The sequence below is a fragment of the Mya arenaria genome, chromosome 5 (assembly GCF_026914265.1).
Source record: "Mya arenaria isolate MELC-2E11 chromosome 5, ASM2691426v1".
Lineage (NCBI taxonomy): Eukaryota > Metazoa > Mollusca > Bivalvia > Myida > Myidae > Mya > Mya arenaria.
The window spans coordinates 20,698,830-20,721,527 of NC_069126.1; the positions used below are offsets into that span (position 1 = coordinate 20,698,830).

Consider the following 22,698-nt stretch of genomic DNA (forward strand, 5'->3'; position numbering starts at 1 on the left):
AGTGAAATATATCTGGATTAATCGTATAAGAGGATAAAAAACGTACAGCAGTAATCCTGAAAAGTGTAATACCATATGTGAGGGTTTGTTCCCTTTACACCGCTCGCACAACTGTTTCTGACTATAAGACATTTCAAGTTTGGTATCAAAGCGGTAAAAGGCGAAACGAGGCATTGGGAGAATAATTTATTGAGCAAAGCACTGATAAATGTAAAAGTCATTTCTTGTTTGTTTAGGAAAGATGATAACAATTTTATATATTTGTCAATAATAAATTACCAAATAAAGACAGCGATATCAATATCGTAAAATGTGAGAAATACACGAGACAAGTACCTATCATGTTCAATTGAAAGTTTATATCATGAAATACGACAATGTTAAAAATAAACAGTATTTATTATTACTACGGGTAATTGAATATTAATGAAAATAACTGTTGACATGAAATGACAGCTATTTACAAATATTTACCATCTAAGTGATTAACTGGGGATTAAAACATACTTAACTTCACCCATAAGTAGTTAACGATAATGAAACAATAATATTTTCGCTCAGAAAGCGAAAAGTTAATGAAATTCTGTGTAGGGCATTGTGGTTCATATATAAACGTTGCATCACATACTAAAAAGAGTAAAATTAAATAGGCGCATAGTCCCTGGCCAAAATGAAAATTCAAAAACTATTTCTTCATTTGACTTGTTTAAAAATGTTAAAACATTTTTTTTGTTTTAAAAAATAAGCACTCCATCCGGCTGTGTGGTTTATAAAAGTCAACACATATTAAAACAATCCTACCCCTTTTTCACTTTAAGTTCAACATCAAGTTCAACATCACAACTTACAAAATGATGATTATTGTGTCATTCATTTCAAGCAAAAACTTCATACTGGACAGATAATTCAGAACTTTGTTAAAGTTAACAACGTTGTTAACGTCCTCATTTTTAACCTTAAAAAGTTAATGCTACGGACGTTTAATTAAAACTCTTGTGACCGGCTGTATTTAACAAGACTTTAGACAACTGTTTCGGTTGTACTTCTTTGTATCTAAATATGTGAGCACATCATTAAAAAGTTCACCTTTAAAAGTTGACGACGATGGCGTTTATCACGTTGTTAACTTATCACTTATGTTAAGTTTGGTACAGAAATATGGTCTTCGTTATTCATAACTTCAAATATCACCAGGATTCTGACGCATGTTAAACGTTAATATGTTTTTGTGAAGGCGTGTACCGTTTCTATAGTAACAAAAACATGGAATGTTTCCAGTTGAAAATATAAGCCATCTGACAGTATCATATTAAGCCGGTGAAAATCCATCATGTGGCAAAGATCGCTTTGTCAAAAACTGACAAAATACTCGTATGGCACATAAAATGAAAAATAACAGATAAATTTGATAAATTGTTCGACGTTAAGGCTTCTGACAAATATCATAAGACACTGCATTGGCAAAAATATGCACAGAATTGAGACCACAATCTTTGCAAGAGAAACTCATGTTTACGTATTGTAAACCAATGTGACAGCTTATCCTTTGCACGTCTCAGACAGACTTAAGGAAGCTTATATTCTGTTTAGAGATAAGTAACTCATGTGCGTTCATCAACCCGTTTGTCTGTTTAAATAAATATTACTAGTTTAGGCGTCGCCGTATTGAACTAGGGTTACAAAGTGTTGCTTGCAGATATATGCCAACATTGTGTTGCTAAAACTAGTAAAATTATGCGGGTTGATTTGTCCACTGGAAAGGTAGTTCTGGGAAAGGAAATATAGAAATGAAAGTCAATGCATGGTGTATAAATTCGTACACATATGTATATTCAAATACTAGTCGTTTATTGAATTATTACTGCGCAATGAGTTCCATGGAGTGCGTTCAGCTAAGGTGGGGCAAGGCAGACAGTAAGGCGGGCACCTTATTGATTTTGTTTCTTCAATAAACGTTTTAAACGTGTTTATGTGTTACCAATTGGTCAATTAAAACAAACACACAATATTCTTCCCACATATGTTGAATAAGTAAAAGGTCTTAAATGCAAGGTATTAGTACCAGTTCGGGAAATGTCTTAAAATAATAGGTAGTTTCCCATTTCCCTTTCGGCTGGGGCCATTGTTTGTAATTAATACAGACCGAAACATGAAAAGTGTTTCGACTTTCAAACTGCACAGCAAAATGTAATTTTATTTATTATTTAGATCAATATAATTTACGATCACATAATGTGCGCACTAAATTTTGATTATACTTTAGGTTTTGTGGCATTTTGTAATTGCGATGAATCCATTTTTTTTCATTCTGGGAGTTAAAAAAAGTCAAAAAGGTTAGAGAAGTCATTTGGATATACATACAAAAAAATGAGTTTATATTACTAAAACATAATGGGACTTCCTTTATTGTGGAAGTAATCACTAATTTTGACTGAAGAAACTGAAGATTTAAGAAAACAGTATTATACTCTTCAGATTTTGAACATTCATTGTAGCACTGTGGTGACACCTTGAAACTCGCAATACAGTTTCGTTATAGCGCACGTGTATTTGTGTGTAAGTACTCGTTTCTTATACCAGCAGCACGGCGCTCGCACAAATGCCTGCCCATGGATCTTCGAGGAGCATATCAATGAGATATTTATTGCACCTGTTGTGCATAAAGTCGAAATAGTAAAATGAAATGCGGATACATGTATACTGTAACTAAAGGTTGCGTTAAAGTGACACTCGTATTCAAAATCAATACTTACACATGTATAACAAACATAAATTTTGAGTGATAAACCTTTAACTGCTTACTAAATAATTCATTTATTGTTATTATTAATTACTGATAACAAGATTGTAACCGTGCATTTAATAGCTGAAAACGCGAAAAAATATTAAACGAGTGGTGAGTGGTAAAATATTTATTATGATCTACTATCGTCTCATAACGTAGAAATACCGTGTTTTCTGCACATTTCTTTCAAATTAAACTCGATATCCTTTAAAGGAACCATTGTTTTGGACATTTATTAATCCTTTCAGTATATCTAAAAAAAATATATTAATTGTGGTAATTCTTATTTCGGAGTAAGAGTGCATCTTTCAGGGTTTTCGTATTGGTTTCACATATATTGTTTCTGCATTGCATATTGAATTGCTGCTGAATATTGCATTATCTGTTTGGATTCTTCTTCTATTATGATGGTTAGACACTTAGTGTGACCACCCGAGGGGCGGTGGATATTAAGACGGGTGCATACAACCAGATATCCCGATCAAATATTCAAGGAAAAACGGAATTTCACTCCGAGTTGCTTTGAAATATATCCACTCTCGCATTTTTGCCCACTACATACAGCGTGTAAATTATGTTTTTAGAAGCTACTGCTCCTAAGTTTACTCCGTGTAAACACCTACAAGAGAATTATACCTCTCAAAGACGATACTTATTTGCGCATTTTACATCATAAATTGTGTTCGTACTTGCTACACATGCTTTTTGGAGTGCTACTTGATCCGTTGTACAAAAATCAAACACTGAATTTGTTTCAAATGCATACGGTATTTCACAGCGATGGTTAGAACAAAGTCCTATCATGATCATATTATTGAAATACAAGCGCCAAGTATGGTAAAGTAAACAAAACTCTTTCAGCCGATATGCTGTAATTTCTATGTTCTCAAGTATTTGTATTCACATATCAAGTCATTATATATCCATACGTGTTCGCCACTCGAAAGATAAATATTCACTCTCCATATAAATCATAATGGTGTTTATTATGTGAACACATAGTGAAGTTCCCATACTAATAAAATGTGAGAGAAATTAAGATAACTGAACTATGAATATCTTTCAACGTAAGTAGTTGAATGGAAAGCATCTGGTAACTTTTCCATCGTAAAAACGCAACAACAAAAAATGCAAAATATATTCATATTTTTATAAAAATTTATGTATTCATACTATTTTTGAAATAATTTTAAAAAAGAAAACCCATACCTGTGAATCCCTTGACATGATTGTCTTGACCAGTGGACACTGGAAGTAAGCTTGAGCGTTCCTGTCCTTAGTTGCCGAGTACACTGGAATTATTGGCCGCTTTCTGGAGTACGAATACACAGTGGTACGAACTGCGTCGTTTACGAAACACGTTTCCATGGAGATACGCTTCTTTTCGCTAGGCAATCGTTTGACCCGGTTTTGAACAGTGTCTCTGTGCCATAGTGGACTCTTATATACGACCCAGTCCGTCTGTAAATATGATATAATTGTCAATACTTTACTTATTCATTTATAAATCATTGACTTGCAATACATCTTTAGGAATATGTTAGAGATTTGTAAACCTATTATACGCGGGGATGTGGTGCTTCTCAGGCAATGCTTAATGCGTGTACTTTATAAGTAAAACATAATCGACTTCAAACATAGATACAGTATCGGGTCCTGTTTAAGTTTCTTCCAGTCAAATTGCAAGAAACAATTAGTTTCTTACGTATGATGTTGGCTATGGTCACTGGAAAAAGTGTTTAACAATATACCATCATTTTTTTAACTGAACATTTACTTCATGTTATAGTAATGCAATAATGGCCATTTTGCTTCTTGGTCGTCCGCCAGTTCAGGTTGGTTTTTAGAGTCTGTCTGGCACCTTACTAGACTTTACACTTATGAAAAATTCTTAAACAAATTACATATGTGTTTCATATAGCGAAGGATTAGAGAGTCCAAAAGGTCCCATTTCAAGCCGTGGGGAGATTTATTCAAGACTTTCAACATTAGCACTATTTACAACCTAATGCGCTCCAAGACGGTCTTTCTAGCCTGTATGGAGGGCGGGAGGCCCCTTTAGTACACTGATTGCGCATTAAGTAAGAGTGCTTGAGGGTTTACACTGTCACGTTTTGACAAATTTAAGAGTTGACATTACATAAAACTCAAATTTCGATAAATCTGCATGTTTGCTTTGGTACGATGGTCTGCCCATTACTGAAATGCAGATAAAACCTTTATGATTTCCCTGTACATTGGTCTTAATACTAGTATGATTGTGAAGTCTTGTTGTTTGTCCCTTTCTAGAATGGCATTGTCATGGCATTTGGGTGACATATAGGAAGCCAACTAGATTTCGGTTAATTGTACAACCTATCATTCAGAAGTAAGCTAACTATCAATAAATTATAAGATGTTTAAATGAAATTGCGTACACATGTTGTCAAGGGCAATACCCACGTGTACAATAGGGCCAATAACTCCTAAATATAGGGCTTAAATATTTATGGAGGTGTGCCTTACTAGTGGAACCGTGCGCGTGTGGATTGCCCGAACAGTCGGGAAAACTTGTTCATGTTATCACTGTTTTCGATGCTCTAATCCAATTTTACTATTTGTATTTGTATGCATGAATATGATAACGAACGGCTTTTGTAAATACTTGCTCCAATATATGTTCATTTTAAAATATACGATTTTTTTCCAGGTCACAAACTCATTGTTATTTTTTATGTATGCTATGTATGTCTGTTATTGAGGTCGTAAAATAGCTCATAGCACAAGTTTCTTGTTAACATGTACCCGACTTTAAATAAAGATTCTTGTATCTTAATTGTATCTTGTACCTCTTTTGTGGCTGAAAGACAACAGACTGGCGTTAGGCGTTTGCTCTGCGGAGCTCTTGTGTTTTATTAAGTAAACATCATGAAGAACTCCTGGGTAAAAATACAGCTGCTAATCAAGGCTGCAAAACAGTTTTCACCTCATTCGTCGTTTGTCGCCAATACAAATAAGCCAGTGCATTGACTGCGAGTATTACTGATAAGCCAACATCAAATGTTTCAAATACCAGTTAAAGATTATGATACAGAAAAGGATTAAGATAAAGACAATTTATAACTGTCAGAATAAACAAACCTCGGTACAGAACTTTTTCTTATTTACATTATGTAATATGGAAAACTGGCATTTCATTTACAGACAAAATGATTTAAACAGATTGTAATTTTAGTCGTAGCATGTCTTCTAAAAAAGTGTATTTTATAGCACTGCGACGTCACTTACAGCAAACTACAGCATATTTATAAGTAGTATATCTAGCAAATGTTTTGTAAGTACATATTTAATACAAATATATTAAATTAATGAATTCTGCATTTTCAACCCATGACACCCCACTATACGTGACAATTTCTAGAAATTAACAACAAAAAACACTAACAGTTTAATGCTTTTTGACAGCTTTAAACCATATCATCCAAATAGTTGGTAGGAACATCAATACAACTTAACACAGAACCACTCAGCCCAAATATATTATATTTTAGAATTGTCGCTGTTGTTTTGCTGTGTTCTTAAAAAATGAGAATCTTTAACATTGTTTGCTTTGTTAAGGCCAAAAATGACAAAAATATCATTGTTTGTAAAAAAAAAAAGATATTGATAAGATTTACCTTTGTGGCTGCCATATCCTGATCTGGAAGCTCTAAGAATCGAATTCCTATTTAGTAAAATTCGTTTGAGCCACAATGTTACTGTCCTCCACTAATGACGATACCCTGTGTAAATTTGATAATGAGAGATTTTTAACAATTTATCTACAGGATTTAAATCATTTTCCTCCGATCAATCTGTTATTATTACACAATGGAACACTAATACTTGTAAACAGCGATGTTGGTTGAATAACTCCGCTATCTGCTAGTTTGAATCCGCTGTAAGCCCGAAGTCCTCTAAATCATGTATATATCAATATCATAAGTATCACTTAGATTGCAAGTGAAAGAGTTTCGCTATTACAACAGTGCGATGATTTGGTCAGTAATTGATGGCACTATTTCAGTCGCGAGAATTACTAGCACGCGAACATTCGAGTAAATGTTTTAACTTCTTCCTTGATGCACGACAAATGGTTAGAAATCGGCTCATTTCGGTCTTTCACGTTGCATTTATCATGGAAAAAAATCACATCACAAAAACGCTTATTCCACCTATGTGGTTGTTAATTGATTTTGATTTCTTTACGATAGCTTAGATATAGCTGAACTTGTTTATATCTTATAACTAAAGAATAAATTAAAATATGCACATACAAAAATGACCTCTTTATTTAGAAACATACCATTGGCAACATACACGGTGCCAGGATTGTTTGTACATGAACCAGGGGTAACTGATTCATGATATACAGGTTGCTGTTGTTCACAGGTCATGCTGACAAAAGAGCATTTAGCTGCCAGTGTGTTTTACGGTTTCACGTTGAACGCTGAATGAAAGAAATACCATTCATTAACTAGGAGCGAATCTTATCGAAATCCCGATAAAATTGTTTCTCATAAAAGATCTGAAACCATGATAAATGGTTACCTCTTTGGGACAAATGTTTGATAAAGTGTTTCAGATAAAAAAAGTAAAGCTTTATTAAAAAGTGCCACCGTTTATCATAAGTATCATAATTGTCACAATAATTACTACGACATATTAGTACTGCTACATTTCTTTGTATAATATATATGCATTCGCCGTTACCATGAACGGTTAATTTGTTTGATATAGGGTGATGACACAAATAGAGGGCACAGATATCAACTTTTTAAAAACAGGTTTAGAACAGCATTGAGACAATACTTGTTCAGCAATATGATGCTTGACACTAGGAAAGGCCTTCATTACTCTGTAGTAGAGTCATCCACTCTAATTAAATTCCTTTAGAAATTGTCTAAATACTTTTTTCTATACTCCGGGATGAATAAATCAAAAGGACGTGTTTATATGCAGTAGTTTAAAAAAAAATTAAAGGACAAGACACTCAGTATATCAGTTTTGCGAAAGTGTATATATGGTTTTATCTAAAATATGTAAATAGCATAAAAATGTATATGAGAAAAATATATCATCGGAATACAAGTAAGAAAATTGCGGAAGTAAAAATAGTAAAATCATAAACAACAAAAATGCCAAAACTTGAAAACTCAGCATCGAGTTCATTCCCAAAGAAGAAAACAAAATAGAATGGACTTGAGAAGTAGGGATTGCTTATGCACTGAATCTACGATGATTTCTGGCTTCTACATGATCTACATGAACCAACACCACTTATCAAGGGACACCATTGTATCTACCATCATTTGTATCATCATTACTCCTTTAACCCTAAACAACAACAAAAAATAGAAAAAAGCGATTATAGAATATAATTTATCAATAACCATAATCATTACTTTAAATGCTTCTAAGACGGGCTTTCGGGGTTTCGGCAAATACCGTTTAATTTTTTGCCGTTTTGTCCCTCGGCTAGGGGAGAAAACCCACGCAACAAATTTATCCAAAATGGCCGACGAAAGTTCACCTACCTATTCCCCTGACCATTTTCCAAGCTCTCCGACGGAAAATCCTGTTGAAATTGCAAAGAAATTAGGCAAAGTAAATACAAAATTATGTTTATTTTGGTTTACATGCAACCATTATTCAATTAAGTGCGATCAGTTTGGAAAATTGTGTTTTTCTTCGAATTTTGATGATTCTTATTACGTTACCTATTGCGAAGACCCTATTCCAGTTTAAAGATGATTGGTTGTTATCACCCTTGAAAAAAAACTCGTTACCAGGTGAATCGAATGAAGCATTCAAACAATATAACAGTTTTCATAAAAAAATGTTAAAAATGTCAAAAATAAAAAAAAGTTGCTTTGGACAAAAAAGAAAACCCTGTGTTTTCGGTATATGCCGAAAAAAATATAATAGGTCATATTATTTTTTTTGTACATAAAGATGTTGCACAAAGTTGAGGCATTAAGAGTACATCTATATTTAGTGTTGAGTTTTATTTATTTATGAACAGCAGAAGATAATATGAAGCACCAGTTTGTTTTCTCTCTCATTAGTTTTATTTTTGAAAGGAGCAAATGCTGTTGAAAAAACAAATTCCAATGTTGATTCAACTATTTAACCCGATATTATGCACCAGTCAATTGTAACCACGGCCCCCCAAGTTCCAGGGGAATAACCGAGAAAATTGGCCTTGTTTTTACCTTCCCGGTAGCCCCGCAGTGCCGGGTGAATGCTGTGGTTTTGTATTTGCGCCAAATATGGCGGGGAATGTGCCTTACTTAGGGTCCCTGGGGTGCGGGGGCATTTGGCGGGGATTTTACCATCAGTTAGTCCCCACAGGATGGGAGTTTTATCCGGGCATGGCTGGACCGAAAAGTCAAAGTCCCTGCTATTCCCCGGACCTGGAGGGGCCGTGGTTACAATTGACTGGTGCATTAATAGACTGCTTAAACAAACCATGTCATTGACAATTACGTTATACCAATGTTTGGCACGCACTCATTGGTCAAGAAAATGCAAGCACACTGGGAGTCTGATGATAGCAGACTTATATCTTGCTATTGGAAATTGTTTACATACCAAAATACTTGCACCCTGGGGAGCTTGATCTTTACTCAATAAGATTTTGAATTACTTCATTGATATAGATTTAAAGAAAAACAGTTTCCTGGTACCACAGGGCTAAAATGGCCTGTGGAACAGACGCTCTGGTAGCAGAGGGCTAAAATGGCTTGGGGAGGCACTGATTAAATGTTTAGATATTTTGAATGTATTGGTAATTGAGTAATTTAGCACTTGCCCTTATTTATTTTATTTGATGAGACTTGATTTGATTTTGCTTAATTTTCTAGACAAACATGCTTCAGTGGATGGAAATACGAGTATGCGAACCAGAAAAAAGGACAAGCACATCAATGAAGATGCAGGACACTTACATGGTCTATCTCATAGAAACTAGGTACACTAAACATACCTATGAATGTGTCTTCTATATTTTATTTGTGCCATCATTACAAAAAACCAGTTTAGATGATTTTGTCATTACTTGCCTTACATCCTAATAGTATGTTTTCATCTCTATTGTTGTTTCCCAATGTTTGTATGTATATGAAATGTGTCTGAGCAGCATTATAACTTACTATAACTATTGCCTAACAGGATAACAGACAATAGCGTGAAGTGTAAGGGTGATGGTACTACCTCTCTATGGCGTCGGTACAGTGAGTTTGAGCTTCTACGGAATTATCTGGACATTACATACCCTGCTCTAGTCATACCACCACTACCAGAGAAAAAAGTAAGCTTATGAGCATTTGTGTAATGATGGAAAATAGTTGTATTCCGTAACAAATACTTAACTAAACCAAAAAGGATGCATTTTTCAAAAGCTTACAAATCAGTTTAAAATACAAATGTACATGACAAGTGGATTAATGCCTAAAAAAGTATGTCTGTTTCCTATAACATGCTGAAAAAAGAGTTTGTTTTGTGCTGGCAGAATTATTTTTTTGCATCATTGTTGTCAATCTAGAAGGGTTTCAAAGTAACAGCTAGTAGAAAACTTGTTGCCATGTTGTTTGCATATTCAAATGGAATGTGGAAACTTTTGTTACTATGAGACAAGTTCAGATGCACTTAAACCATCAATATCAGAACAGGCTAGAGATCGTATAATATGACTTCAATTTTTCGGCAGTAAAAGTTTTCTGACTGCAGTAAAAAGTTAGGGTTGGTCGAGTTACAGTTAAGATAATTCATTTCTCCTATAAAGCGGAATAAATTAGTGCCAATTATATTTGCATTACAACTCTTGAATGAAATTAAGTTATGATTTATTATGCAGGTATGAGTGTTCACTTATCTTACAGGGAATTTATCAGTTTATATGATAATGATGATATAATTCTAAATTTTAATCTTATTGATATTACAGGCAACCTACACATGGCAGAATATGGCCACAGACAAATTTGATGTGGAGTTCATTGAGCGAAGAAGAGCTGCACTTGAGGTAATAGATAGATATTTAGTAAAGCATGCCTTACTATGAGATATAATTGATATTAGGTACGCATAGCACAATGAATAGTTCATGTGCAGACAGTACTTTGTATATAATGAGGGTATGTTGTGTTTACGCATACAAATTGTCCATATGCATATTATTTTTTTTATAACGTGAGCATATTGATACATGAACTCTTCCATAAAACACTGTGAACCTTCTTTCAAAACATCTATATGTATTTCTTTCCCAATAAATACTACTATGTCACTGCCTAATAATATAATATCCTTATTGACATGATAATGTAATTGAAAACTAATTTATACCATTTTTCACTATTGAGAAACTAGGTCCGTGTTTCTTTGGTGATTTCTTTTTGATTGCACTGATATTAAGAATTTTATGATGTTTTATGCCCTCAAAGGTTGTCACACAAAAATACACCTTTTTCCATCTGTCCTGTCATTTTTTTTCTTATGAAGAATGTCGCAGGGTGTAAAATGCTGGGCGCTTGACCCACATTTCTACCTTGAAGGTCAATGTCACATTTAGATGTGGATCGTTATGGAATTCTGCATATATGCACAAAGATAATGGGTGCTTGTTTCCAGACTGTAACATTGTCATGCACTGGGTAATTTTCAAATAACATGCCAGATGTGTTTGGCACATAAAGTCGAAGGTGAAGGTCACACATAGAGGTTATTTATAGTAAACTGATGCATATAGTTACATACAGTATAGGTGATCATGGCCGAGATGTAACTTTGTCATGCAAGTGTGTATTTTGATATAACATGGCACAGATGTTTGACACATAAATAAGACATGTTTGGTGCAACACTTTGGTCACTACCGCTGAGTTCATAAATCCCCTGTTCCCAAAGTAATCGAACTTGGAGTCCTTCTTACATGTTTATAGTTTATGTAAGCCCTTTCTCAATGTAGGCACGTTCCATTGATGTGTCTCGCACCTTGGCGGCATCCATTACATACAGTGACACCTTGTTCATACCGTAGTTACTTTAAAATTTGTGAAGAGACTTAGCAAGACTTTCAATCACAATGTTTTTACTTGTTTATTTTAGAATGACTTTTTTTCATGTTCTGTAGTTACATAAGAGTATTTGATCAGATAAATCATGTTAATTTCTTTCAGATCTTTTTGCTGCGCTGTGCTGCTCATCCTATTGTGTGTTGTGACACGATATTTATTGGATTTCTGCAAAAGGTTTGTTTATTGTGTATGGCTATTAAACTCACCAAAAAGTCTAATGTATAACATATTTTAGTGATTCTATGTTGTTGTAGACATGGTCATTGTTTGAGTACATGATCAGTTAAAGATTTAATCATTGTGGCAATTTTTAATGCCTGGATTTAAAATAATGAAACCATGGATCACTGGCTCTTCATCGACCTGTTACATATTTACATGGGTACATTTTGAAACATGCATCAAGTGTGACTTGCCATCTCTTATACAGGTTTTTAGTTATCAAAGTCAACTTAATCTTTCCTTTTTTCATGAGCAGAATGAAGGCTGGAAGGACAGTGTGTATGCCACAGACTTTCAGAACAAGGCCGACTCTAAGCTGAAGTCTTTGAATGCTTCCTTCAGGCTGAAGAAACCTGATCAGTAAGTATTGCTAGAGCTGTTAAATCGCAAATTTCATGTTTTGGGGTACAAGGCTGTATTTCTAAGTCAACTTAGTAACCACTTGCAAATCAGTTAAGATTTTTGGCTCTACTGAACTTGAAGAGCTTATGCGATGGCGGGATGCCTACCAAACTTATACACTAGCTAGATGCATCCAGGGTTTATTTTCGGTATTTTGGGAATATGACCTATACCCGTGAGATTTGTATTTTCAATAATTACAAAGGATAAAATTTATAAAATATGAAAATGAATAGCTTTGGTATTTTCAACCTAATACTCACTTACTAGATGTTATCACCTTAACATTGTTTAAGCACTTGTTTTAACACTTTGAAATAGTCAAATTGTTTACCCCCTTTACCCCCTTTATTAACATTTCTATGAGACACTGTCATATATTAAAAGTTTTTAATAGAACTTAATAGAAGGCAATTTGATGGGCTTAAATTGGATACAAAATCTGCTATCTATTAAAAATAGTCAGACTTTTTATTCAATTGATAAAAAGCAAATGAGTATTTTTTGTAAAATTTCATCAACTTATTTCCTTTTGTCATTCAACAAAAATTAATTACACCATCATTATAAATAAATAAAGACTTGGTCATTTCACCGAGTTGTCTACTTTCAGTTTCACTTCTCAGTTCTGTTATTTTCCAATATTGGCAATGAAGGTCAAGGTCATGTATGTGAGGCATAACAAAGAACAGCATTGTCTATTAGTAATTTTAATCCCCTTCTGCGCCGAATAATCTACTGTCAACTTAAAATTATTAATCCTTTTGTTTACAATAACACATGATTTTACACAATGTGAAGAACTCTTAATTTGTTACATGCTCTCTAATTGGATGGAAAATAAAGTTAAACCAATGAAAATCCACCTTTCACCACTGATCATTGTATGTCTCTGTGAATAGACGCTTGCATGTATGTAGGGGAAATAACTGTGTTGTTTATATTTTCATTGTCAATTTTTTGGAACTCCAGATTGGGAATTTTTATTTGGTCATTGGGAAAAAAAGATACTTTTTGCCATTGGTAACATGACCGAATACCGGCTATAAAAATTGCCATATTTCTGCATCAGTGCAACAGGTGTGAACTCTTCTTAATTAATCAATATAATAGTGCAAAAACCTGTTAAACTGCAGATAGAAAGAGATCTTGCATGAAGATGAAAAAGATGATAAGCCATTGTCTTTTTTCAGAGAGTTCAACGACAGTGTTAGTAAAAGAAGAACTTTTGTCATATTTCAGACAGTTTGAGGAAGTGAAGAACTACAGTAACGAGATCGAGAGCAATATTGGCAACCTGCTCAAAGTCAGGGCTGTAAGTGAATTAGAATTTGAAGTTCACTGAGGCCAGCATATCACCATGTGTAAATCAAAACATCATGTGACTGAAAATTTTAGTTTAATAATGTCTGCTATACAAATTTGTATGTTTGTTTTGCTAGCTAAATAAAATAAAAAACATGTTTTAACTTACAAATTCAATTATTGCTGAAGAAAATATTATAACTACACAGAATGAGAAATTTTAATTTGAAAAAGAAAAAAAAATGTTGATAATATAGGTCCACTGTTTTTATTTGAAGTCAAATACTTTGTGGTAAAACAAATAAATGACTACTACTTTGCAAATATAGCCAAGCTGTGGGATACTTAAAAACAGTGTTAATGTACATAAAATTAACCTCCCAAGTAAAAGTTCTGTATTAAGTTCTATGATTGTACAGCGGATGGCAGACCACCAGTTTGGCATCCACAAGCTCCACGGGAACTACCAGCGGGTATTCAATGAATGGAGCACCATTGAGAAAGACATGACAGACCCCCTACAGAGTGCTGCTCATTACATGAATGTGTAAGTGATTGGACATGAGAACCTGTTAAATACATTATACATGGGTGAAAGTTTTCCGTATTAATACTGAATTCCGTATTTTCGGTTTTTTCAGGGGTCATTTTTCTAAATCGTGGAAATCCGGGGAGTTTTTCGGGGGGGGGGGGGGGGGGGTACCCCAAACCCCATCATCAACATCGCGATCTACTCAAAATCGTAGATAAAACAAAGTTAAATTTTCTGGTTTCCCAATTTCGTTCTATAAATAGCGTTGCCATAAGCGGTAAATTCTGTCGGCGATATCAGCCGAACGTTTCCGGAAATAGTCATTTCTTTTCGTAAAAAAGCATCGTCATTCCAATGTTCTCCGAATAACCTCGGCGTTTCCGCGCCAACAAAAACTTCGATGGCGGAAAAAGCCGGTTTTTGCCGAATATTTAAGATCAGTATCATTTACGACTTTTACGACATACCGCAAATTAGAGGCAAAAATAAACAATGAAATAAATCGAAATACTGCTGTCAAAATTGAACAGTGAAGTTTGTACCCCCAGGGTATAATACTAAAGAGCAGCCTGCGAAAAACAAATGGAGGTGGCAAAGGCTGTCAAAAGTCGAATCGAAGGGTGTGAAATGGTAACTTGATAAAAATACTAAACACTATTCAATATAAATCTTTAATTGTATTCTGTTTTTCATTTTTTAACATTTATTGAATGAGTTACAGAGTTAAATGAATTCTTGATTAATGAGCAAGAATTCAAGTGTTGAGGGATGTTTCTGTCAGGGGCCTTATGTACATGTATTTTGACAAAAGCTGCCAGAAATATAAATATACAACATATATTTGATTGATTAAAAGACAGGAAAGGCTTTGAAATGTGTTTTAAAATGCTTAATTCCTGGAGCTTCCGGGAGCCTCCAGCCCCCTGAACCCCTGGCCAGGGCTTTGCCCTGGACCCACCAGGGGCCCTGCAGCCAACCCCTGGCCAGGGCTTTGCCCTGGACCCACCAGGGGCCCTGCAGCCCCCTGGCCCCCAGCTTAATTTTTCAGTATTTTGAAAATTTGCAACTTTCACCCATGTACATATATACCAGTATGGTAGATAGTACCGTACTACATTTACTATGAATTAAACAAACAACAGCTGGAACAAGTTCGCTTAATTTGTTATACAGGAACTAAAACCAACTTGTAGTTAATTGTTGAAACTCTGGTAAGTAGATCATTAAGCTTGCCATCACAGACCAATAAATGAATCACTGTAAATGTAAGTCAATCACCAAAATAGGCTGCATGAAAAAACTTCACTCTGATTGGCTTGCTGTAAGGGATGAAATATAAAGTTAAAAATATTTTGATGGATCCAGTGACTTGAACCAAGTCTTATCTGATTTCATGTTTAAGATGAAAGTCCTTCAGTGTAAATGGTAGCCTTGTTTGACTGTGGGCTTAAGATGATGTTTAAGGGTCCTTGATGCATATATTAAAGAACAAATAACAGTTGATGTCATATTTATATTTCCTCGTTCCCTTGAATATTGAATGCATGATTTTATTTTTGACATTTTTACACACCAAAAATGGTTTCTGGCTTTCTGTCATCACATACTATATTGAGGTATTGCTGGTATAGCTGAAACCTTTGATACATTGATATGGCACTAACTTGAATAATAACCTACTGTGTTAAACAAAAGAATAATAATATATTGAACCCAAGTTCCTAAGCATTTGTTTCCTTCATCATATCTCCCTTCCAGGTATGCCCAGGCTATAGATGCTATATATAATATCCCCCTTCCCAGTATGCCCAGGCTATAGCTGCTATATATAATATCCCCCTTCCAGGTATGCCCAGGCTATAGCTGCATATATATAATATCCCCCTTCCAGGTATGCCCAGGCTATAGATGCTATATATCATATCCCCTTCCAGGTATGCCCAGGCTATAGATGCTATATATAATATTTCCCCTTCCAGGTATGCCCAGGTTATAGATGCTATATATAATATCCCCCTTCCAGGTATGCCCAGGCTATAGATGCTATATGTAATATTTCCCCTTCCAGGTATGCCCAGGCTATAGATGCTATATTGGAGGAGGAAGAGCAGTATGCCGACCAGCTAAAGGAATATCTTGCCTTTGGGGATTCACTCAGGTTGATTATTATTATGACATACTCTATATTCAGTTCACAAGCAAGAAACAATTTTAATATCTGCAGCAGCCCATGGCAAGGTTTAATGCCAGAAGGAGAATAATTATTTTGGTTCGGGCATGATTACTGATATCGAAATACTTCATAGGTTTGTATCATGAATTACATTTATTAGCAACACAATTATACGACATATCATACGTGTTTTTCTGCTGTTGTAGCATTTCACTAAATTGAAATATCTTGACTGTAGGTCGGCATGCCGGAAGTATGAGTGTCTACAGTACGACCTTGAGCGAGCAGATGAGAGTCTGTCCAGCAAGACAGCACAGAAGCAAATGCTGGTGAGATTACACAGTATTTCATTTGGGTATTAAATCAGCTTAAATCATGTTTTCACGAAGTTTCCTGAAAGTTTTACTTTACATTTGTGGAAGATCATTGGCGTAATAGGGAAAACCAAAAAAAATTTGAATGTCATATGAACTTAATGAAGGTTGATAATTAAAGTCTATTTTTGATATTAATAAACGGTAATGACAAAGGCAGTTTTATGGTAGCTCTAATATTCTTTATCTATAGGTTAATGAAGTATTTTATAAATAATAATTTACAAAATACATATTTGATTGATATTTATTGGCCTGTTTATTGGAGCTCTTTCAGTTCTCATACTTATTGTGAAATTGACTTCACATATGAGTCCCTCCTTATTTATACACAGTCCCAAGGCAAGGCCCCAACTGGATTTAGCCTGGGCAGCCTGAAGAAAGCTGTGTTTGGTAACGACACTCCGGAACAGCGCGAGCTCAAAATCAAACATCTGGACGAACAGATTAAACTCACCGAAGTGGAACTCAAACAGATAAATGAGGAAACTCAGTAAGATATCATGCTGTTTTTCCCGTTCATGGACATATAAGAATAGACTCAGAAGCTGTTTCATAGATGGCCTCTTTCCATTGCTACAACCAGTCATTGAAATTAGACTTTTGGATGAACAAGCCCGTATTCTTATACTTTTGCTTGGCATCACATTTTTGAACAAGCCCTGCTATATAAAATTCAGAATTTGAACAAGCCCGAAACATATTTTACCAGTGCAGGGCTAGTGGGCTTGTGTTAATTTCGACCACTGTACAACTCTATAAAGAACCAGATGCAGCTGGGATTTATTTTCAGAAATGTATTTAAATTAAGTTCAGTTATAATTGATCAATTGAAGTAATATAAATGAGCTAGCTTATTAACTCAAAGCTCAAAAATTCTAAGTAAAGGATAGAAAGTTGACCATTTTACTTCAGTACATGACAAATATTTATAATGAGAGGACCTATTCAAATTTTCAGGAATGATGTAAAGATTTGACTCTGACATCACATCTTTTAGCAAAAAATAAGCCTGTTCAATTATTGTGTTATCAAACTGTATAATTTAAAAAAAATCTATACAATCTTGGAGCTGTGTTATCATGGATACCTGATATTTAGATGATCTAGATGTAGCATTTGATAAACAGGGCAATTTTCTCCATTGAATAACGACTGAATTGAACTTAATTTGTACCTTTTACAACCGTTTTCAACATTTGTTTTTTATATGTAAGAAATTTTCAATAACTCGTGTCCGGGCTGTAAATTTCCCTTTTATGGACAGATTTTAAAATAACTTGCCACAGGTGTTCGGCATACCAAGACGACGTGTTACGTGCAATACCTGTGTCCCTACCTCTAAGGTCAAGGTCACACTTAGGTGTTTATTCACAATGGAGTGCTGCATATAAGGACATAGAGTATAGGCTGTCGTGTCCGGGCTGTAACTTTCCCTTTTATGGACAGAATTTAAAATAACTTGCCACATGTGTACGGCATAGCAAAGCGACGTGTTGCATGCAAGACCCGTGTCCCTACCTCTAAGGTCAAGGTCACACTTAGGTGTTTATTCACAATGTAGTTATAAGGACACAGAGTTTTGGTTGTTGTGTCCGGGCTGTAACTTTTTCTTGTATGGACAGATTTTAAAATAACTTGCCACATGTGTTTAATATACCAAGACGACGTGTCGCGTGCAAGACCCATGTCCCTACCTCTAAGGTGAAAGATACACTTAGTTTTTATTCACAATGGAATGCTGAATATAAGGGCATAAGAATGTAGGTTGTCATGTATGGGTGGTATTTTTTATGTTCAGAGGCAATTTAAAATAACTTGCCATATGGATTTGTTTGATCTTTAATTTTTCATGTACTGACCTTGTTCATAAGTCAATGACACATTCGGGGGCTTTTGTCACATACTGTGACAGCTCTTGTTGATAACTACCCTCGTATTTCAGGCAGTTTGTGGAAGCAGCATTAAGGGACATTGATCGCTTCAAGCGACAGAAGACCAAGGACCTAAAGGAAATTTTCACCAACTACGCCATCATGCAGATCAAACAGTGTAAAAAGGTACACCATACATTTTTTTATTCAAGTGGGAAAAAATTGTAATTCATAAAACATTCTAACATTTTTATTTAAGTAGCTGCATCAAACATCAAATAAACCATGAATGTGTAATGTACAGGCAAACAGAAGTATTCTACCATAAAATACTATTTTTTAATTTATAGTTTATTGACTTGTGTGTTCAATTACAATTCAAGAGTTCTTGCAATCTTTTTAGACAAATAATGGGTGCTTAATGGCACAGGTATTAAATCTTGAAAGCACTTTGGTTTCTTGCTGATACTATAGAATTTGTTGACTAAATTTGATATTGTTTTAAACATATTTTATTTTCAGAGAACATTCAAATGCAATTGTATCCTCACTACTTAATGTAAGGAATGGGCAGGAAGAAGATTAACCTAATATGAGAGCCCTAACATTGTTCCTGTATATTCCAGGGTATTGCCATCTGGACCAGTGCAAAGGACTGTTTTACAAAGATGTGACTTCTGTGAAAACAGTGACCTGAAGATTGCCCAACACCTGACATAGGCAGGGTGTGAATCCTACATGCATTGATTATAAACCTTCCACAATGTCATATATTGCTATAAGGGATCATCAATCCTGCATTTAAATCACATTGCATTGAAATGCTAATGGTAGCTTTTGGAATGTGTAAACTGCAAGATGGAGGCCAGTTTGTACCATTAAAACAGTAAACTAAAAATACTAGAAGGCAGTATGAAGAGTTAACCCCTTGGTTACCAGGACAGTGTTTTCAACTTGAGATTATATTAATTTTTAGAATTTTGAATCCTGTTATGGTACGGTTAAACTTAAAAGAACTTTCCATTGGATATAATCTGTTGGATTATCAAATTACAATGGTTTCTGTACATTTAAGTCCAGCAAGTAAATGCTTATGCTTAATACTTGTGATTAATAAAGCAATCTGTAATGTGTGTGATAGTTGATGTTGTTGAGACCAATCTTGTGACACATTCCTTACTCATCGTCTTCATGAACATGTATAGCATAAATAGCATTAAAATTGTATGTGCACTTGCTTTTTATCGGCAATATTTTGCATTTTATTTTCAGATATTCTCATAGCCAAATGAGATATCAACACAGTTGCTTTAGTACTTAAGTTATTTATTACATTTATATAAAATTACTTTATTTAATCCTCATTTAAGTCAACAAAATTTGTGATTTGGCATTATGTTCATGTTGTTAATTATTATGTTTTGCATACTACAATGTAATGTTTTTGTAACTTTTAAAGGGCTTTTGTGCAATAAAGTTGTGATGTTTATTTGCTTTGTTTCAAAGTTCATACCAATTTATCCCAAAACCATCAGTAGACAGTCAGATTCAGTTATGAATCACGCTCAAGTCATTTCCTGGGTGGAATCCAGTGCTTGGGTGGTATCCATAAAGCTTCTCTTAAGTAATTTCCTGACTCAAGATGAAATCTTAAAACTTGCATAGTAGAATTAAAATAAATGTATGTTTTTCTTAGTAAGGTCAATGAAATTTATGTATAATGGAAATTCCTAAGTTTTTATTTCATATGACTAAAGAGATGCTAAAATTAGGAAAGTGACTTCAAGTTAAGAAATAACTTAAGAAGTTTACCGAAGAATACGGCCCCAGTCAATTTCCTGGGTGGAATCAAGAGCTGGTTTCCTTTTTGACAGGTCATTAGAAAAGGCCTTCTGGTGGGGAATATTGGTAAGAGGTGGGCCCGGTAATTTACTGTGCATGAACAAAATGTACCAGAGTACATTTAGAACACCAGTGACCTCGCACCATTGCTGAAGGTAACCGAATTTCAAAATTCAGATCTGCCAGATTGCATCCCTTAGGACATATTTCACAACCATGGGTCAAATATCTGAGGGTCCAGAGCATTACTTTGTGCACATTTATAAGAATGATGGGTCCTCATGATGTGCATAGGACACGTGATGTGCAGCAAAATGATCGCTGAGGTTAGCCATTGTTTATGTTGATGGTCAGACTGGATTAACTGTTTCAGCTCTGAAACTACAAGACCTATATAAAAAAAAATTATATATTGTTATATAGCAAACATGTCTATATCATTATCAGGTTGATGTGTACTGTGTTGTTGGTCAAAATGGATTTACAGCTTCAGCTTTAAAACTACAAGGCTAATATATTGGTTATATAGCAGACACATCTATCATGTTGAAGTGTAGTATGTTGTTGGTACCTAACATTTTGTGTCTAGGACTTTGTTCTCTTGTGGAATTGGAAGGAGCGGTTTTTGAGATCACTAGGCACATTTGTTTGCATAACACGGATGTGTTACTAGCAAGAAAGATACAGGTTCATTAAACAAAGGTCATGGTCAATATTTAAGGTCAAATCTTTAAAGAAATGGTTAATACAATTATACACAAATCAAATATGACCCCGGGTGAAAAATTAAAATCATACAAATCTTTACCATATTTAAAATGTTGCACACAAAAGTGCTGCATAGTGCAAAATAATGAACACAAAGGGGCAACTCATGATGCAAAAAAAAAGAAGTCTTTTTATTGTCATGCATTATTATGTTTGACTCATTAGACTTTGATTATTAGAACAAAAACATATGCACAGATAAAGTCAACTGTTCTGAAACAGTTGCAGCCAAATACTTTCTGAGTTATGGTCCTTTAACTACATTTTCACTGTATAAATATATATAGGGGTTTGAGAAACAAACTTCTTCCACAGTTTATGATGTATTTATCTGAACACCTGACCACCATGAAGAGTATTAGTGTTTTAATATTTTTGTCAGTTTCAATGTTTATATGCACTTGAACTTAGAATTTTACAAATTACGGCTATAAAAATGGGAGTTGTGTATCAAACTACTTAACAGTTTATAACGGATAATTCTTTTACTTTGTGCAAATGAACACCATCAAGTGTGCTAGTGCCTAAATCCCTTTCATCAGTAATAGCAAAGTTGTGTTAAGAGTTATGTGCCGTTCGACTTAGATCTATTTTGTAGCTGCTGTATGACAGATTCAGGAGCTAGCAAATCATTGTAACCTATATATGATTTACGAGGGACCTCTCTTTTAAAACTTGATACTAGCATTGTCACCATAAAGAAACTTATATAAAAGAACTTGGTACACATAACTATCATATGTAGTAGTGCCGCACATGTATTGAAACCAACGACTTACTCGTCTCAGAGTTCAATTCTCTTGAAAAGGAGTTTTAGACTCTGCTGAATCAAAAATAAGATTCTGTGTAAAAACAAGAGTATTTGGGCAGAAATTATTCTTGTGATAGCTTCAATGACCTTGTCAACTACCCTCCTGGAGAAAACAAAGTTCATGCTTCAGTGCTCCAGCCAGGATTTGAAAAGGGCAGGGTGGAGTTTTGAAAAGGGCAAGCTACACGAGTCGTGTAGGGGCGATGGGGGGGGGGGGGGGGGGGGGGGAGGGGTCAATCCCTGTCACAAGGTTGTTTTTTTGTTGTTTTTTTTAGGGGGGGGGGGGGGGGGATCAATCAAATAGATACAAAAAAAAGATATATGTTGGAGACGAATCTTAGTTTGGTACGATCGCGATTGGGTACGAATGTTACATTCAGCCTGGCTGTTATTTGATTGTCTTTGGTAAAATAATGTTTAATATGCTGATGTTTTAGAGTAAAATGACAGTAAAAATCACTTCCCTGGTTTAAAAAAAATCACTTATAAAACAGAGCATTGATAAAATAACT

At 34.7% G+C, this 22,698-nt stretch overlaps 2 protein-coding genes across 2 annotated transcripts in view; one reads left to right on the forward strand and one right to left on the reverse strand.

The window, feature by feature from the left end:
- The window catches only part of LOC128233738 (uncharacterized), a 17,845-nt gene extending 11,138 nt beyond the window's left edge, over nucleotides 1-6,707 (reverse strand). The window contains exons 1-2 of the mRNA XM_052947561.1: nucleotides 6,442-6,707; nucleotides 3,995-4,246 (exon numbers count right to left, since the gene is read on the reverse strand). Coding sequence (XP_052803521.1) covers nucleotides 3,995-4,246; nucleotides 6,442-6,456 — 267 coding nt within the window. The 5' untranslated portion in view covers nucleotides 6,457-6,707. The remainder of the gene's footprint in view (nucleotides 1-3,994; nucleotides 4,247-6,441) is intronic.
- Nucleotides 6,708-8,311: 1,604 nt separating this feature from the next.
- Nucleotides 8,312-20,254, forward strand: LOC128233743 (sorting nexin-4-like). The gene is made up of 13 exons (XM_052947567.1): nucleotides 8,312-8,410; nucleotides 9,670-9,776; nucleotides 9,977-10,115; nucleotides 10,752-10,829; nucleotides 11,986-12,057; nucleotides 12,362-12,465; nucleotides 13,750-13,822; nucleotides 14,232-14,359; nucleotides 16,413-16,502; nucleotides 16,756-16,846; nucleotides 17,227-17,384; nucleotides 18,837-18,951; nucleotides 19,392-20,254. Exons 1-13 carry the CDS (start codon nucleotides 8,318-8,320, stop codon nucleotides 19,437-19,439), a joined length of 1,296 nt encoding a protein of 431 aa, XP_052803527.1. The 5' UTR covers nucleotides 8,312-8,317; the 3' UTR covers nucleotides 19,440-20,254.
- The last annotated feature ends 2,444 nt before the right edge of the window (nucleotides 20,255-22,698 follow it).

Bases quoted from the DNA above. Each gene is read 5' to 3' on its own strand.
- LOC128233743 (XM_052947567.1), top strand. From the start codon at position 8,318: ATGGCCGACGAAAGTTCACCTACCTATTCCCCTGACCATTTTCCAAGC. The intron at 12,058-12,361 runs GTTTGTTTATTG...TTTCATGAGCAG, and splicing joins TTATTGGATTTCTGCAAAAG to AATGAAGGCTGGAAGGACAG. The intron at 16,503-16,755 runs GTTGATTATTAT...TCTTGACTGTAG, and splicing joins GCCTTTGGGGATTCACTCAG to GTCGGCATGCCGGAAGTATG.